This window comes from Homarus americanus, unplaced genomic scaffold (assembly GCF_018991925.1).
Source record: "Homarus americanus isolate GMGI-L3 unplaced genomic scaffold, GMGI_Hamer_2.0 scaffold7626, whole genome shotgun sequence".
Taxonomy (NCBI): domain Eukaryota; kingdom Metazoa; phylum Arthropoda; class Malacostraca; order Decapoda; family Nephropidae; genus Homarus; species Homarus americanus.
Window position 1 is genome coordinate 2,977,974 of NW_024718273.1, and position 17,560 is coordinate 2,995,533.

At 39.6% G+C, this 17,560-nt stretch overlaps 1 protein-coding gene across 1 annotated transcript in view; it reads left to right on the forward strand.

Annotated features, from left to right (window-relative positions):
* Positions 1 to 17,560, forward strand: part of LOC121859372 (hemocytin-like) — a gene marked incomplete at its 5' end in the record, with an annotated part of 457,920 nt that overhangs the window by 203,636 nt on the left and 236,724 nt on the right. The window contains 2 exon segments of the mRNA XM_042356148.1: positions 11,476 to 11,591; positions 13,169 to 13,374. Coding sequence (XP_042212082.1) covers positions 11,476 to 11,591; positions 13,169 to 13,374 — 322 coding nt within the window.

The window sequence follows — 17,560 nt, forward strand, 5'->3', positions numbered from 1 at the left end:
GTGCCTGGGTGGACTAATCCCAGTAAAAAAAAAAAAATACAAAGGAAGAGAAATAGAACACTTAGAATTTTCTGTGAAAAAAACTGAAATTTTGGCAATATTATTTCCACTTACCCCTTTGTATGAACCCAAGAACTTTATTAGCCTTGTTACGAGCAAAAACACATTGTCTACTTGGCTTAAGGTTCCTACTTATCATTACTCCTAAATCTCTCTCGCAGTCGGATTTCTCTATGGCATCGTTGTTCATCTGGTATCTGGTTTCCCTGTTAACATCTCCTATACTGAGTACTTTACATTTGTCCACGTTGAATTTCATCTGCCATTTTTCAGACCATTCGAAAAATTTGTTTAGATCTTCCTGTAGTTTTGCCGAGTCCTCGTCAGATTTAATAACACGTCCTATTTTAGTGTCATCAGCAAATTTACTTATGTTGCTGTCTATGCCGATATCTATGTCGTTTATGTATATAATAAGTAATAATGGTCCAAGTACTGAGCCTTGGGGAACTCCACTTGTGACTTTGCTCCAATGGGACTTAGTGCCGTTAATGCTCACTCGCTGTTTCCTGTCCTGTAACCACGCCCTAATCCATTTAAGGATGTTACCTTTGATGCCATGTGCTTCTACCTTTCTAATTAGTGTTTCGTGGGGGACTCTGTCGAAGGCTTTCCTATAGTCGAGATATACCACATCATAATTGTGCCCCTCGTCCACCTATTCGAAAACTGATGAAAAGAATGCTAATAGATTAGTTAGACAAGAACGTCCGCTTATGAAGCTATGCTGGGAATCATTGATCAGTCGGTGCTTCTCCAGGTGATTTCGAATAGAGTTTGAAATGATTGCTTCCAGTAATTTGCCTACTATTGATGTTAGACTGATTGGGCGGTAATTAGAGGATAGTGATCTATCCCCCTTCTTGAAAATCGGTATTACATTCGCTATCCTCCAGGATTCTGGTACTACACCTGTTTTTAAGGACATGTTAAACAACTTTGCTAAGGGCATACTAAGCTCTTCCTTACATTCCTTTAATACTCTGGCAAATATCTCATCGGGACCAGGTGACTTATTAGGCTTTAGTTTGTCTATTTGCTTACTAACATCGTCACTAGTCACTACCATCTCGCTTAATTTGTTTTCTTCACTATCTCTGAATAGAGTCGGTGCCTCGGGTATCATGTTTAAATTTTCGGTGGTGAAAACTGTTGAAAAATATTTATTCAAATTATTGCTTATTTCTCCGTCGTTATCAGTTAGCTCGCCGGTATCTGACCGTATTGGTCCAATCTTTTCTCGTGTTTTAGTTTGATACATTTGGTAGAAGCCTTTGGGGTTTGTCTTCGCTTCCCTTGCTATCCTTACCTCATTATTCCTCTTGGCTTTCCTTATCTCGGTTTTAACCCAACTCGCCAATATCTTGTAATAATCGTGGAGGTAAATTTCGCCACGCTTTATCCTTCTACCTATAGCCTTCCTTTGGCCAATGATGTTCTTTAAATAATTATTTATCCATTTAGGGTCATTGTTGTCTGATCTGAGTTTTTTGTGTCATATGTTCTGCCTTTGTGCATTAAGTAACTCATTATTTAAATTGTCGTGGAACTCGGCAATCTCAGATCTCGTTATCAGGTCGGAGTCATCTGTCAGGTTCACGGCCAAGCGCGACACCCCCTCTCTCAGCTGCCTCTTTAAACTGTCAAAGTTTGCCCTTCTGAAATCTGGTACTTTAGTGGAATTTTCCTTACGTCTGCCCTGATAATCTAACTGGAATCTAATTTCTTTGTGATCCCTGTTTGCAAGTTCGTTCCCTACCTCGACATTGCTAATGAGGTTTTCTCTGTTCGACAGAACTAAATCGATTATATTATTACCCCGTGTGGGTTCGGTTATATGTTGACTTAGGAAACAGTCCTGGGTCGTCTCGAGAAAATCCTCTGATTCTGAGTTACCTGTAAGGTCAGTCCAATCTATTTGGTCAAGGTTAAAGTCGCCTACTATACAGACTTTGTTGTGTATGGAAGCCCTGCGCATTTCATCCCAGATAAGTCTCTCATTGACTCTATCAAGATTGGGAGGTCTATATATTACTGCTATGATTAATTTTTCCCTACCGTCACTTAATTCTACCCAAATTGTTTCTGTATTCCGCTCAGTTTTTATTTCCTTATTTATTTCACACTTTAGATTATCCCTAACATAGATTGCTACTGAGCCTCCTTTCCTGGTCTGCCAATCCGTATGGAACAATTTGTAACCTGCAATTTGGTATTCGACCGGCAACTCACGTGAGTCTAGGTTGATCCATGTTTCAGTGAATGCTATTATATCGATTTTTTCGGTACATACGAAGGCCCTAATATCATCCATTTTGTTTCTCATACTTCTACTGTTCGCGTAGTAGACATTTAAGTTAGTCGTGTTCTGAGTCCTCCCTTTATCGCGTTTAGTTTTAGTTTTAAACTCCCTGTTTAATTTAGTTTTGTCATCATTCCTAACACTATTTCCCTGTAATCTTTTACTTTGTTTACCCGCTTCCACTGCAGTTTCCCCCAACCCCGTGCCCATATGTTCCCCTAGCAGTTTAAAGACTTCGATATCCTTTGAACTTCCCCCTCCAGAGACCCAGGGAAGGCTGGCGTGGGGCAGTAGCCCTGAATGCAGAAACTGCCTGTCGTAGTGTTTGTAGTAGGTCGTGACGGGCAGCAGGAGTGAAGTGGTCAAGGTCAGAAGTAAGGCATGTGATGTGCTGCTTGATAGTGGCGGAGGTTATGGCGCCTACCAGTCTCCGTCGATGTCGCTTCGTCGTGTCGTTGCAGGGAGCCTCACAGCGTCTAGCGTTAGCACCAAAACGTTGATGGTACCAACAGGAGGTAGATACACTGTGCTGGGGGCTGGCGGCGGCGTCTGAGGCAGGACAGGGGTGTTGGAAACGGTAGGACACAATGCGTGGGACAGGAACAGGAGCAGCTGCAGGCTTGGAGGAGCAGAGCTGCTCGAGGGCATCCATTCTGCGAAGTAGGGACTGTAGCAGGTCCCTCATGTCTTGTGTGGTGTTACTCGTCTGGGGAACGTTGATTTGGTTGACGAGACCGGAGGTAAGTGAAAGTGTGGCCACTGAGTTGTTCGCGGAACCATGGCGCACAGCAGTGTATTCGTTGAATGCTCTGTCTGCCGTGGTTGCATAGGTCGCCGAGGTAGTAAAGTAGTCCAATGCTGAGAGGGCGAGACGAACTTCTGCAGGGAGCTTCTGAGTGTGAAGCTGGCGCAGGATAGTGTCAGGAAGCCTGTGTGTGTGGCGGGAGTTCAGTTTCCGCATCTCGTCCCAGAGACGTGCAGGCGTGGAGTTGCCTCGGGAGAGACAGGTTAGGTCTTGCAGGAGACTGGTGTCAGGCCGCTGGTATCGCCTCTTGAGAACATCACGTAGAGCTGCGAATTTGTTGTCAGCTGGAGGGTTGGTGATGGTTTCTGAGACTTGTGTGGCGACTTCCGTGGGCAGGGAACAGATCAGGGCGATGTATTTCTGTTCGTTTGTAGCTGTAGAGCCGATGGGAGCTGCCTCCACATGAATTAACCAGTCCTCGATGTTGTGGTTGAAAGTTGAAAGAGAGATCCTTTTCTCCTCCATCCTGTGTGAGTGCGTTTCTCCGGGGGTCACCATTACTGGGGTTTCGTGATGTTGTCTCGCACTCAGGATGGGTTGGAGAAAGGAAACTCCTTGTGGTGGTTTTCTGTATATAAATACCTGTATATTGAATGTACAGTGCAGATTGGTGCTGGAAAGTTGCTGCGTGGTTAGGAGCTTGCTGAGAGGAGGTGTTGGATGAGGAGCTTGTTGAGAGGTCTTGTTGGTTCGGGAGCGTGGAGTAGAGAAAGGCCTTCACGGTACGGTACGGAGTCTTTAGTTATGAGGTGAAAGAAGATTATTAGGGGTTGAATGAAAAGTGGTGAAACTGAAATACAGTAGGAGTAGAAAGAACCTGGGCTCAACCAGATCGCTTCATCTTTCCTATTGGTGTTTTATCTTTGTTCTTCTCCCTTGGGTCGTCAGACCTTTGTATTAATATTGGTTTATTTATATAGTGCTGCTTATTATTATTATTTTTATTTATTGTTGGAGTTAGTGATCCCGCCCAGGTCCTTGTGTAACTGGGAGGGTAGTCACATTTTTTTTTTTGGCTAAGGTGTTAGTTAAGTGTTAGTTATGTTAGTCTAAAGGTACACTGCATGGAGAGGCCTGCCAGGTTCTTAGTGGAGCTGGTAGGTCACTCTCATCTTTTATTTTCTCTATTAATGTTTTATGTGTATATGTGTATATTGGGGCAAGAGGTGGTTCAATTACTTCTTCCTGGCTGATGTAGCTGGGAGGGTAATCACATTATTATTATTTTTTTTTTCCGATGGAGTTAGTGAGCCCGCCCAGGTCCTTGTGTAGCTGGGAGGGTAGTCACATTTTTATTTTTTTTATTTTTTTCTAAGGTGTTAGTTAAGTGTTAGTTGTGTTAGTCTAAAGGTACACTGTATGGAGAGGCCTGCCAGGTTCTTAGTGGAGCTGGTAGGTCACTCTCATCTTTTATTCTCTCTATTAATGTTTTATATGTATATTGGGGCAGGAGATGGTTCAATTACTTTCTTCCTGGCTGATTTAAACCAACTGTGTTCTTGGAATTCTTCGTTGTCTATATTATTTATCCAGTTTTGATATGTTTCTGTGTTAAGTTCAGTCACTTTTTTCCAAATATTTGCAGCTTTGTTGTGTATTTCTACATTGATTGCTAAGAGGTTTGCTCTCTTGTGTAGCTGTTCATTATTGATGTGGTCTGTATATTTTATGTTATATATAAATCTGAGGGCTATATTTTGTACTGTTTGTAACCTTTTAATGCTCGTTTTACTAAGGGTGTTCAATGGGATGGGTGGGTAGTCCATAATTGATTTGACAAGGGCAATATAAATCTTTCTTTTGTTATTAATGCTAAGGTTCTTAAAGCGTTTTATTTTTGATAATCTTATTCTTGCCTGTCGTTCTTTATCTTTTAAGTATGTTATATATCCTCTTTTTGTTAGTTTTAGTCCAAGCATCTTGCCTTCAGTGTCGTATGGATTTACTTCCTGGTCGACTATTACTGGACTTGTTTTGATCTTGGCTATTGGTATTATCTTGAATTTTTCTTATTTGTCCTGATTTTCCATTTTTTCTCAAAATCATTTATATTTTTTATCGCTCTTACCGTGTACAGTGCCATAAATTGGGTTGATTTTCCTGGGTAGGGTTCTATTTGAGTAATATCATCAGCAAACATTACATATTCGCTAAAGGGGGTAGGTTGAGGTGTGTCTGAGGTATAAATTGTATATAGTGTTGGAGAAAGGCATCCTCCTTGAGGTACTCCACTCACAAGATTAAACATAGTTCCCATAAAGTTTCCAATTTGAATTTGTGCTCTCCTATCATCTAAATAGTTACACAATATTCTTAGCAAGTATTCGTTAAGTCCCAATTTTAATATTTTATATTTTAAGCCTAAATGCCAAACTTTATCAAAAGCCTTAGAAACGTCCCTTAAAATTATATTGATCTGGTTACCCTTGCTTTTTTCTATTGCAATTATTTCCGTTATTGTAGCTATTGCAGTTAGGGTATTTCTATTGGGCATAAATCCATGTTGTCTATTGTTAGTTTTCCCATGTTGTGTTAAAAAGATTATAAGTCTTGAATTTAATTTTTTTTTCAATAGTTTCCCGGTAATTTCTAATAAAGATATTGGCCTGTAGTTTAATATTTCCTTATTGTCCTTACCCTCCTTGGGAATAAATATCATTTTAGCATATTTTAGTTTGTCTGGAAAGTAACCGGTTATTAAGCATGCGTTATAAATGTTTAATAGTGTTTTTAAGATGTTTTCAGGTAGATTCATGATCATATTTCGTGTAATACCTGTGAGCCCGGGGGCTTTTTCCTTAAACTTCCTCAGACAGTGCATCATTTCTCCCATGGTTATTATTTGATTATTAGGTAGTAAGTTATAGTCTGTACATTGCCTTGGGGTGATTCTATGTATGTGTCTTCCCATTTCGTCTTCTATCCTTTCTTCGTGTTCACTATCAAAATCTTCATTTTCCTCATCTTATATTTTAAAAACTTTTACCCATTCCCTTTTGAATGCTGACTCTTGTTCATTTTCCTCGTGCAGTTTTGTTCCATTTTGGTCTTTAATGTATGGTGTTTTTTGCTTGTTGTGCCCCATCATCTTGTTTATGGAAGTCAAAAATGTTTTTGTGTCTTTAGTCATGTCAGCCGCCATTATAATATCATTCCATTTTTTATTGTTTGCTTCCTTACATGCGTCTCTTAATTTTATCTGTAGTGCTGTCTGCGTCGTATATAGCCATCTGTTACTGCCGTGTCTTTCCATATACCTGTTTATTTCATTGTAATGGGTTTGGATTAATTTAACTTCTTCTGGTAGTCTGTTGTTGGGTAATGTTCTAAAGTGTGAAGTAGGAGTGTGTTTGGTTATAGATGTTTTTATTGCTGAGTGCAGTCTGTCCATTTCTGAGTCTATGTCTTCTGTTGTTTTCCCTTGTAGGGTTAATCGAGTGAGACCTAAGTCGTCTTTAAGGCCAATACAGTCTGTTTTACTCATTTTTAGTCTCTTTTTCATTGGTATCTGTATGGGGCTTGTTGACAGTGTTAGTATAATTGGCAGATGGTCACTGCCTGTGAAGAGGTCCTTGTTTTATATAGTAATTGAAAAAGGCTTTGTTGTTGGTAAAAATTTTGTCTGGTGTCGATTGTGTATTGTGATTTCTCCAGGTTGGAAAGTTAGGACCTAGATGATTGATTTTCCCTAGGTTTATTAATTGATTAAGGGCGTTTCCCACAGCGTTATTATTTGTATTGTCGAAAATCCTGTGTCTGGCGTTAAAGTCTCCTAAGATGTACATCGGGTGACTGTTGTTAGCCAATTTTAATAGGTCTTCTATAGGTAAGTAGGGTCGTCTCGGTGGCAGATAAGTAGTAGCAATAATTACGTCTCCTTGAGTTGTATTTATTTTTATTGCTAGAAATTCATCCTGGAAGTCATCGATTAGTTTAAATTTTAAGTTTCTTTTAACCGCTATAGCTACTCCGTCATTTTTCTCGCTTGATTTATTTCTTTGGTTTACATAATAGTTAAAGAGATTTATGTTGTTGTTGTCTGTCTCACCGTGACTGTTTATTAGTATAATGTCAGGGTCAATTTCTTGATATATATTACTTAGGTTAATTCTCTCAGTCTTCCAGTTTCTTACGTTGTGTTGTATTATTCTTAAAGTTCTTACTGTTTGTCTATTGTCCATTATTTCTTATACTTGGATTGTGGCAGTTGCAGTGGAGACCTATCGTCCTGTTTCCCGCTTCTGACTCTTCTAAACTCTGACGGGTCTACTATTTTAAAGTCATTGGTCGTAATCTTTAGTTTGTCCATAGTGATTTTTCTTGATATGTCCACTTGTATATCCCTCCTTCATAGTTTTTTACTATTGTCCCTCCTGTTGGTCTCGGTGTTGGGATTCCATGTTTTGTTGTGGTGATAACTTTTAATCCAATATCTTCAGCAGATTCAGGTTGTATATTGTAATCAGTCTCCATCTTATCTTCTCTCCTCCTTATCCTTTGTCTTGTAGTCTGTCCTTTTGTTATTTCTATCTTCTCTTTGTCACTTCTAGTCATTTGTCTGGGATCTCTATCAGTCGCTTGTGTTTCTTGTGTATCAGCTCTTGCTCCTTGCTCAAACCTTTGTTTGTCTAGCTGTAGTCTTTCTTTCAGTTCGCTTGAGTATGTTGCTTGAAATTGTTTTTCGGATTCTGGATTCTCTGGGAATATCATCTCTGGTAGGTTATTCAATTCGAACATTTTCCTTAACTCCTCATTGTATGATCCGGGTGCAATGATATTGTGCAGATGTGCATGGATCATACTAATCATTACCTTATCATGTATTGGCTCACTTAGGTTTAATATGGTGGATTCTGGTCTGTGAGCCTCTTGGACCGCTCTCTTGGCTATTTCGATGTATGTCGTATCCTTCTTGTCTTGTTCCTTTTTCCTTGTTTCTTGTTCCTTGTACTTTATCAGGTGTTTTTTTATTGTGCATACCATTGCTAACGTCCTGTGTCCTATATATGCATTTCCGTTACTCTTACAGTTGAGACAGCCAACATGTGTGTTCTTACATTCAGTGTAGGTATGGTCGTCACCTGCACAATCTGAGCAGTACTTTTTCTCTTTTTCTGGACAGTCTCTCGTTGTGTGTTCTTCATATTTGTAACAGGAAAAGCAAGTTTGCAGACTGATGAATGTTTCCTTCTTTATTTGATGAGGTGTTACTGACATGTTATATATTAGAAAGCCCTGTTGTCATACTTTTTCAGCCATTGAAACTTCTTCGAAGGTAATCTTGAAAACATGAGTGTAGTCTTTTATCTTGATGACTTCCTCGATCTTCATCCAACTGTTTTGGCGTTCCAGTTCATCTTTCAGATCTTCAGATGTCTTCCTTCCGATCTCTTGGTCGACTTGGCGAACGAAAACTGATCTTTTTGCTTTTTGTTCTGGTGGCATGACAACAACAAGTCCCTCATTGTAAAATATATCTCTAGCTTCTTTTGAGAGGATTTTGTTTAAGTCAAAGTCATCTTTACAGATTACTTTGAAACCTTCGTTGGTGCTAAATATTCTTGTTAATGGGACTTGTAATTTGTTATAAGTGATTTCTGCCACTTTTCCTCTTCCAATAGAGTGTCCCTTATCTCTATGTTTAATCCTAATGCTTGTAGTCTTCTTCCCTGATTACATCCGAATCCTACCTATAACACAGGGCTCCTGCCTGGGAGCAGTGACCCCTCCCTCTTGGACGGGCGTCGGGCTCGTAGGGTTCTGCGCCCAGGTTACCTGTGACTATAGTTATGTCTAAAAAGTTGCCACCTACCGGTGACCCCCGGACAAGGGGTGCCCTGCACTATCACAGGTTCCCTTGCCGGATCGACCGTATCGCTAAGTCCCGCCTCCCGTTCAAGGAACGGAGTGCATGAGGGGGATGAAAAAAGAAAAGAAGAGGACTTAGAGAGTAGAGACAGCCTACCTACCACGCCACGTTCGGTTAGCCAATCAGATCACCGCAGTAAACGTGCATGTATCACGCCACCGTGGGGCACCACTGATTGGCCAATCCAGGACGTAGACGCACGGGTAGTAGTCAAAATTTGGGGAGCCCAAATACATGTTTTTCAAAAGTTGGAATGTTTCGTACAATCTGAGATGGTAATTGCACCGTCGCTATGTTGGGTAAGTACAATCACTAGGATTGAGTGTCCTATCACAACGAAGTTGCAGACTGCTCAAACATGCAGCAGAAGAGGCAAGTCTTCACAGCTCCGGGTCCAGCACTCAGGCCTTCACGGCTAGGCTGAGGAGCTTATATAGGAGGAGGTAGACGTCGCTGGTAGCCGACCCCGCTCTGTAAGACCACGAGGCTTTGGCTGGGAAACTTGACAAGGGATCGGCTGGTCAGCGACAAACGGCAGTTGTAGTTGTAGGGGAGAGTATCCATTACAAGCCCCTCCTTGATCACCGGTTCTTACTGAAGGGGGTGAGTGTTGTGCTGGTCATGATCGTTAAGGATTTGACGATGGCGGGTAATTTGACATTCAACGGAAGCTGGTAGAATGCACGCGCAGTCAAAGGAATGTTGACTTGCGCAAGACTATTATTTAAATCTGGAGTAACTATTTACAATTCTGGTAAATATTAAATATTACTTTGACTAAATTTATAACCTAAATTTAGTTATAATAACTTCCTAACTAAATTTCTTACATTATTTCTATCGTTCTGCTAATCGACATACAGTACTAGATTAGCAGTTACTATACCCACTAACCAAAGACTTTTCCCAGTCCCTATATGCCTGTATTACTGTACTGTATTGTAATTTTTCATTTGCTAATAAGCCAGGTATGCTTTGTGAATATCAAATGGGGATGTTAAAATATCAATTGCCGATAATCTGGTTAGCGATTATCAGGGTTATAAGTAGGGAGGTATTCCTATACATCTTCACTAATGGGGACATAACTCTATCAATGTTTAATATTCTATTGCCTCTCATGAATTATCGAAGGTATGGATACAAAATATACGAATGGAATACTGTAAAAGAATTAGTAAGAAATAATGATATTGAACAAATAACTGTTTCATGTTAATGAATTGTACTGGGTGTAACTTACTATCTGGTAATTAATTTGATGGTACATATTTATTCAGTGGAAACAGACACTGTTCATATGGATTGACACAGTTTCCCCTGGATTGCACACATCATTTGGTATTGTCCTCTCAGCAGGACTATCTCAAATTAAATATTTGAAGCTTTCCTACATTTGTTTGTATCATCTGGCAGTATCAATCTAATGTATATTGTACAAAGTTTTTGAAAATGTTTGTCAAGCATTTTGGCCATTCCAAAGATGTGTGTATTAGAAAATATAGTACCACCTGGTATACTTATGACAAGTGAGGGCGGGCACGTTCGTGCCCAGTGAAAGTTTGAACGCTCGTGCTTGGTTAGCGTACAGCGAATGAGGGTGAGCCAAGTTCGTAGACTTGCATGGTTAATTAGGGTGCGCCAAGTCTGTAGACTTGCATCGTTTTCCATCGCAAATAAAATGGTTAATTAATGCCTTCCTAAAGAAACCGTCGACATGGGACCAGGTTTGTTCCACTCTACGAAATTTTTTGCGATTTTTCCACCAAGTTTGATGAAAAACGATTGTGCCGTTTCGGCTGCCCAGAACAGACACACACACACAGACACACGCCTAGTCCTATAGTATATTAGATGCTGCCACAATTTGGGCCCAATTACTGTCAGTCCCTGAGTCCCTAACAGGTTACATTCCTGGACCCTGTTTGTAACTCAAAACAGTGCTAATTCCATTCCTTATGTTAGGTTAAAGCACATCCCCACCTATACAGAACAACAATAATATCCCATACACAACATACATTATACTGTAAATACTGTAAATAAAGTGATGTTAAACAACATAAAATAATGTAAAAATAGGATTTTAGTTACATTCCTGCCCATACAAAACAAAACTAATATTCCAAGCATAAGAAATAGTGTAATACAGTATTGCTGTAAATAAAGTGATGTTAAACAATATAGAGTAATGAAACTAATGTAAAACAATAGGATTTTAGTTTAGGAAACTTGTGATAAAAATATTGGGATCCCATTCGTAAGTCTGGGTGTTAATAAGTCAGTCAGCTGTAATTTGGGGATTCCCTTTACAGCATATGTTAAAGATCTTGTCTAATTTAGAGTTCAAAGTGTACAGCATATAATTACAATGACAATTTTAATTGGTTGAATTTTCATATATTTTTGGGATTACTTCACCTATTTATCATCATATAGGTTCCTACATCTGCTTGAAGATGTTGAAGACGAAGCTTTCTCCTCTACTACTGCACGTAATGCCCTCTACGGTCCTTCCAGTGCACGTCTTTATCATAAGGATGGCAGCCTTAATTGTAAGTAACAGGACAATGCATGATGTAGTCATTGAAAAACTTTATTTTTTAGTACATTTGTGTCAAGGTAAACCATATCTGGCATTAGTATACAGTACCTTTAAAACAACATCTGGCAATAGGGGAAAATATGATGGAAAATATTATCAAGAATTCCTATAAACTATACCCTGGCAATAGAAGTTAAATTTGCTTTATATAACAAAAAATATATCTTTTACAGTCAACTTAAAGTAAATTTTCTTACAAAAATATTTGTGAATTCTTTTGATTTCAGTTAAAGGAACAAAAAGTGTAATTAATCAATTTATATTTGTTCAATGATATAAAAAAATAGTAGGGAAGTAATAAAGATTTACAGGTGCAGTATGCAACCACGTGCTGCCAACTACTTATAAACAAATGTGACAAACAATGGTTATTATCTTAATATATCTCTATATATTGTATTGTAGGGTTTCGTAGTATAATGTTGTCTAGCACTCAGGATGGATGGAAACTCTAAGGTGGTTTTCTTGTATAATATAAGTTATATGATAAACAGTCTGGTGCTGGAGATGCCGTGTGGTGAGGAGCTGCTCAGTAGAGACGTTCGGTGAGTAGCGTGTTGAAGGAGGTAGATGTGCAGGAGCTTTGTTAGAGAAGATGTTGCCTGTTGCTGGCCTCCTGGTTGAATGAAAGCTGGACAGCGAGGAGCTTGCTGGGAGGAGGTGTTGCGTGTTCAGGAACCGAGAGCAGAATGAGAGCTGGTTGGTGAGGAAGCTCAGAGAAGGACAGCTGGTGGGTCGCCATGCTCGCTGGCGGGAGCGAGGAGCGCCAGGAAGGCGGAGGAGAAGCGAGGGCCGCCAGGCAGCGGCAGAGGAGGAGGTGTTGCTTGTTCAGGAAGAGAGGCCAGAATGAATCTCAATGGAGAGACAGAGCTTATATACCCAGCAGCCGTGAGTCAGCCGTGAGTCATGTAGGGAAAACCCGAGAAGTAACCGGTCTTTGGCTCCGTTGCTAGGATACTGCGGCATCTGGTGGAAGGCACGCTAGTTTGATTGCTAGGGAAGGCGTCGCAGGTGGCGGAGAAGCGAGGGCCGCCAGGCAGCGGCGGAGTTTGTAGGGGAGACGTCCACTACAGTATCACCCACTTACAAAGTATACCTTGACAAAAACATCCATAACATATCTAATACTGCACAGTATTATCATAATTTACAAGGTACTCTACAGTATACCTTGATATTATAACATACATAATGTCTCTAATTAACTATGTAAACAACATCAAATGAGGAGAATGAAATATATGCTTCACAGTGTGGGTGGATATGACCACAGCTACTGACAGTGTCATCTGCTGGGAAGGACGGAGGGTGTTAAGGAAAGCTCCAACAAGAGTGGTGCATTTTTTTTAAGTCTTGACAAAAAACAAACACTGCATTTATTTTAATTTATATTTTGTTTGGCTGCAGTCAAACAGTTCGTCCAAATGGTTAATGAATACAGTACTGTCAGATTAATATTATTTTCGCGTTATCAAAAGTATTCGTCTTCCTTATGAGATACTCTGAACCAATTTTCATGTCTTACAGCTAGGAGCTGGGCACCATTGTATAGTAATGAAGATCAGTTTATCCAAGTGGACCTTGGCTCAGTGGAGCCTGTGTATGGTGTGGAGGTGGCTGGCAATCCTCTCACCAAGGACAGGGTGACGGCCTTCACTGTTGAAATCTCCCGAGACAGCAGACTGTGGAGTGTGCTGCCACGTGACCCCACAAACCCAGCTGGTCAACCAAAGGTGAGATTTCTTATTTAGAATGATCATGAATAAGGATGTGGCTGATATCTAGTATCCAGCCTATTTGTCCACTTTTTTATCATTAGGTCCGAATGAGATATCATTTTACTGCAGAGTACTATATGGCCAGAGAGCCAAAAAATAATGCCACGTGGTGCTGATTCTCCTCAGGATAATCAGTTAGTACAATATTTTCTTTCAGATAATTAAAAAATAGTATAAATAAAAAGCATTGATACATCATTTATTAACACACTTTCATAGTTTTAGGAGAAGTAGTGCTTTGAAGTTGATTCATGCCGGTAGTGTATTAACTTTTTGTAGTGTTTTCAAAGATTTGTAAAAGATTCCGCAAATTTTATTTACAAGTAGAAAAAAACTCTGTTAATTAATGTGCAATTTTGAGCTCTTTTCATTGATGTTTCATTTGTTGAAATGAGTACAGCCATTTAAAAGGAATACAGACATCCCTAGGGTTACAGAAGGGTTCCGTTCCTGAACATTTGTCCGTAACGCCGGACCATTCTTCCCATTGACTCCCATTATATATTTTGAGATGCGTTTCGGCCAAAAACTTAATACAAGCTCATATACGATTGAAAATAAATGGTTTTAAACACATACAATGATTTATTCATAATGTAACATAACAATAATTAATTACCACACCCCTCTTGCAAGTTACTTGAGAAAGGTTCGTAAATGAGTCATATCCGTCAATACTGAACTCGCATTTCTCCGGGTTGATTTTTTTTACAGGGATTAGCCCTGGCGGGCTAATCCCTGTAAAAAAAAAATCTGGAAGGGTGAATTTTATAACCAAATCACAAATTTTTGGGGTCACTATTTCAAATTTTCGTAAGGACGAATTTCTGTAACCCGGCTTTCCATAACTCGGGGGATGCCTGTACTGTAATTTGATATATTGATTTTGTTATGTATGCACCATATGTACTGCGCCTCACGTTTCTGAGGTTGGTGGTTTTATCCTTGGGCACCCCTAATTCACTGAGCGGAATACAGAAACAATTTGGATAAAATTAATCGACTGTAAGGAAAAATTAATCACAGGAGTAATATATAGACCTCCCAATCTTGATAGAATTAAAGAGTGACTTATTTGGGATGAAATGTGTAGGGCTTCCATACACATCAAAGTCTGTATAGTAGGCGATTTTAACTTTAGCCAAATAGATTGGATTAACCTTACGGGTAACTTAGAATCAGAGGATTTTCTTGAAACGATCTAGGACTGTTTCCTAAGTCAATATATAACCGAACCCACCCGGGGTAATAATATACTCGATTTAGTTCTGTCGAACAGAGAAAACCTCATTAGCATTGTCGAGGTAGGGAACGGACTTGCAAACAGCGATCACAAAGAAATTAGATTCCAGTTAGATTTTTAGGGCAGCCGTAAGGAAAATTCCACAAAAGTCCCTGATTTCAGAAGGGCATACTTTGATAGTTTGAAGAGGCAATTGAGAGAAGGGGTGTCGCAATTGGGGGTGAATTACATGACCTCACATGAGGTGACCTCACTCAATGTACCCAGAGAGGGCGACATCACCGTACCCGGAGACCTGACGGTTGAGACTGACCTGATAACGAGATCTGAGGTTGCCGAGTTCCACGACAATTTAAATAATGAGTTACTTAATGCACAAAGGCAGAACATACCATACAAAAACTCAGATCAAACAACAATGACCCTAAGTGGAAAATAATTATTTAAAGAACATTATTGGTCAAAGGAAGGCTATAGGGAGGAGGATAAATCGTGGCGAAGTTTACCTCCGAGATTATTATAAGGTATTGGCCGGTAAGGTTAAGACCGAGATAAGAAAAGCAAAGAGGAATAATGAGCTGAGGATAGCAAGGGAGACGAAGTCAAACCCCAAGGGATTCTATCAAATGTATCAACCTAAAACACGAGAAAAGATTGGACCAATACAGTCAGATACCGGCGAGCTAACTGATAACGACAGAGAATTGAACAATAATCTGAATAAATATTTTTAAACATATTTCACCACCGAAAATTTAAACATGATACCCGAGGCACCGACTCTATACAGAGATAGTGAAGAAAACAAATTAAGCGAGATAGTAAGTGACTAGTAACGATGTTAGTAAGCAAATAGACAAACTAAAGCCTAATAAGTCACCTGGTTCCGATGAGATATTTGCCAGAGTATTAAAGGAATGTAAGGAAGAGCTTAGTATGCCCTTAGCAAAGCTGTTTAACATGTCCTTAAAAACAGGTGTAGTACCAGAATCCTGGAGGATAGCGAATGTAATACCGATTTTCAAGAAGGGAGATAGATCACTATCCTCTAACTACCGTCCAATCAGTCTAACATCAATTCTAGGCAAATTACTGGAAGCAATCATTTCAAACTCTATTCGAAATCACTTAGAGAAGCACAAGTTGATCAATGATTCCCATCAAGGCTTTACAAGCGGGCGTTCATGTCTAACTAATCTATTAACAATCTTTTCATCAGTTTTTAATCAGTGGACGAGGGGCACAATTATGAGGTGGTATATCTCGACGTTAGCAAAGCCTTCAACAGAGTCCCCCACAAAAGACGAATAAGAAAAGTGTAGGCTCATGGCATTAAAAAAGATATTCTAAAATGGATTAGAGCGTGGTTACAGGACGGGAAATAGCGAGCGAGCGAGCATTAACGGCACTAAATCCCATTGGAGCAACGTCACTAGTGGAGTTCCCCAAGGCTCAGTACTCTGACCATTATTATTTATTATATACATAAACGACATAGATATCGGCGTAGACAGCAACATAAGTAAATTTGCTGATGACACTAAAATAGGACGTGTAATTCAATCTGACGAGGACTCCGCAAAACTACAGGAAGATCTAAACAAATTTTTCGAATGGTCTGAAAAATGGCAGATGAAATTCAATGTGGACAAATGTAAAGTACTCAGTATAGGAAATGTAAACAGGGAAACCAGATACCAGATGAACAACGATGTTATTGAGAAATCCGACTGCGAGGGAGATTTAGGAGTAATGATAAGTAGGAATCTTAAGGCAAGTAAACAATGTGTTTTTGCTCGAAACAAGGGTAATAAAGTACTTGGGTTCATACAAAGGAGTGTTAATTACAAAACTAGCAAAGTCATCTTAAAACTATATCTTGCTCTTGTGAGACCCTCTCTTGGATTACTGAGTTCAATTCTGGCACCGTATTCCAGAATGGATATAGAATCCTTGGAAAGAATTCAGAGGAGAATGACATTACTAATCCCGGGCATTAGGAACCTTGAGTACAGAGACAGGTTAAAGCATCTTAATTTGCACTCCCTCGAGAGACATAAAGCGAGGGGCGACATGATAGAGGTGTATAAATGGAAGTCAGGGCGAAACAAAGGGGACATTACAAAGGTACTCAAACTATCCAACCAGGAGCAAACTCGTAACAATGGTTTTAAATTAGACAAATTTAGATTTAGGCGCGAAATAGGTAAACATTGGTTTAGAAATAGAGTAGTGGATGACTGGAACAAGTTACCAAATATCATCATTAACTCGAATACGCTGGATAGCTTCAAACATAGGTTGGATGCATATATGAGCAATAGGGGTTGGGTGCAAATGGAACTGCCCAGTATGGGCCAATAGGCCCGCTGCAGTTTCCTCCATTCTTATGTACTTATGCTCTTATGTTACAACTTGGGGAAGTGAATGTGGTCGAGTGCAGTACTGGTCATGCTGCTTCCTTGTGTACCAAAAGCTTAGCATACAGCATGATCTATCCACACTGTCCCTCACAGGCAGTCTTGCCTTTGGGACCCACTTTCACTCTTATATGAAGTGTTGTGCATTAGAAGGGGGTGAAGCTCCAAATTCTAAAAGCTGAGAAAAACGCATTTGAAGTTTTTCGAAGTTCAAACAACCATAACTTTTTTGTTTTTTAAGCTAGAAAGTTATTTTTTTCGTCCAGTTCAATCCCTCTCCTAGCGAGCTGTGGAAACTGGAAGTTAGTACTGTGAATAGTTATTATTTTATCGCGAGTTGAATGAGAATAACTACCCATGATGTACAGTTGTTTGATCTTCAAACCAACATTAATCGTGTTTTTCTGCAAAAATTTCTTATTATTGTGGGCTAATACTGTAAAACAAGTTAATGATCACCAAATACAGCTTTCATCTT